Genomic DNA, 1,529 nt, shown 5'->3' with positions numbered 1-1,529 from the left:
GGGGAGGGGTGAATATGCGGAGGGAGGTGCTGAGGGATACTATGTTTGAGGGAGCAAGGGCAGCTGAAGCCGGCTTGCGGCACGGCGCGCAAACGATCGATCCGCGTCAAAGAGGGGGTTGATTGGGACTTGGAAGCATGTCGAGTCGCCCGAGAGCTGGCCCACGCAGAGCTGTGGCTACTCACACGAGCCTGGGCAGGGCTGCTCCAGGGTCGGTTGCGCCCAAGCATTCGCACAAAGCAGTGCGCGACCCTTGCTTCCGCGGCGTGCGAGTACGCACGCCGCAGGCCCACCGCACCGTGCGAGTAGCCCATCAGCCGCGGCACGCTGGGCACGATGTCGCTGGCGTTGGTGATTCGCCACGCGCGGTTGTGCAGCCTCTCGTCAAACACCTTGGCAAAGGCCTTGTTGCCGACGCGGGGGGCGCCAAAGGTGTACATGGACACCTCCAGGCTGCCCGCGCCGGTCTTGGGGCTGCGGAAGGCGAGGGGTCAGAGGGAGGGGGGGCAGGGAAGGGGAGGGTGTGAGGGGTGGTGGGTCGGGTCGTAAGCTGGTGCTGTGGGGCCCTGCTCCGGCCCCATGGAGTGGGGCCCTGCTCCGGCCCCCCCGCGCGTCTGTGCCTCCTGCCTCCACCCCGCACCACCCTTCTCCCCTCCCCAACACACACACACTCATACACATACACATACAAACGCACACTCACTCACTCACGCACACACACCCTCGGTCACACACTCGCTCCCACATCTGCCCCACCCCCGGCCCCTTGCCCCTGCTCACGGGCGCGCCGAGAGGTCGTAGGCACACAGCGTGGCGATGGCGCCCCCCAGGGAGTGGCCGGTGATGCGCACGCGCCAGGGCTTGGAGGGGGTGGCACTCTCTGTGATCTGGTCGACAAGCGTGAAGACCTTCACCTGTTGGTGGGAGCGGTTCGAATTTGTGACATGAGATCACGCGATCTGCATGAGAGAGTCGGGGATTTAGAGGCAGTACCAACACCAAGGGGGGCGTAGAGCAATGCAGAGTGAAGGGCGACACCACACAAGGCGGGGCAAAGCATGCATGCTCCGCGCTGGGACGGCTCAGGTGCATTGCGGCAGGTCCGCTGCACTCACCCAAGCCAGCAACAGTGCGGAAGGTCAGACGAACGACAGGAGGTAACTGCCCGTCAGCGTTTATAGACGCCACCCCATCCGGGCCTGCTTAGTCATGCAGCAGCTCCGCCCGCGCTCGCCCCCCCCGGTCGCCCTCACCCCCCTCGCCCTCACCCCTCCCAGCCCCTGCCCTCCAGCCCCATTCCCTCATATCTGAACGACCCCCTTCCCAAAAACCAAACGTCCACCCGGTGACCCCACCCCCCGCCCCACCTTTACTGAGTCGTATGCATTGAGGAAACCCGAGTGCACCATCGTCTCCTTGCCTGGGGGCGGCAAGGGTTAGGGGGAGTGGGGCCGGCGAGCGTTCGAGACAGGAGTCGAACGTGGGTCGCGGACCGGCCCGGGGCCTCGTAACCAGTTTGGCGCGGCGGG

General features: G+C 65.8%; 1 protein-coding gene across 1 annotated transcript; it reads right to left on the bottom strand.

Annotated features, from left to right (window-relative positions):
* Window positions 1-181: 181 nt before the first annotated feature.
* Window positions 182-1,409, bottom strand: MNEG_15740 (Lipase; the record flags this gene model as incomplete). The annotated part of the gene is made up of 4 exons (XM_014035790.1): window positions 182-201; window positions 299-474; window positions 781-914; window positions 1,368-1,409. The coding sequence occupies 4 exons, from the start codon at window positions 1,407-1,409 to the stop codon at window positions 182-184; spliced, it is 372 nt and encodes a 123-aa protein (XP_013891244.1).
* Window positions 1,410-1,529: the final 120 nt, after the last annotated feature.

The sequence above is a fragment of the Monoraphidium neglectum genome (assembly GCF_000611645.1).
Source record: "Monoraphidium neglectum strain SAG 48.87 unplaced genomic scaffold scaffold05619, whole genome shotgun sequence".
In the NCBI taxonomy this organism is placed as follows: Eukaryota; Viridiplantae; Chlorophyta; class Chlorophyceae; order Sphaeropleales; family Selenastraceae; genus Monoraphidium; species Monoraphidium neglectum.
The sequence above is the reverse complement of the archived record's forward strand: the minus strand, read 5'-3'. Positions and strand labels throughout refer to the sequence as shown.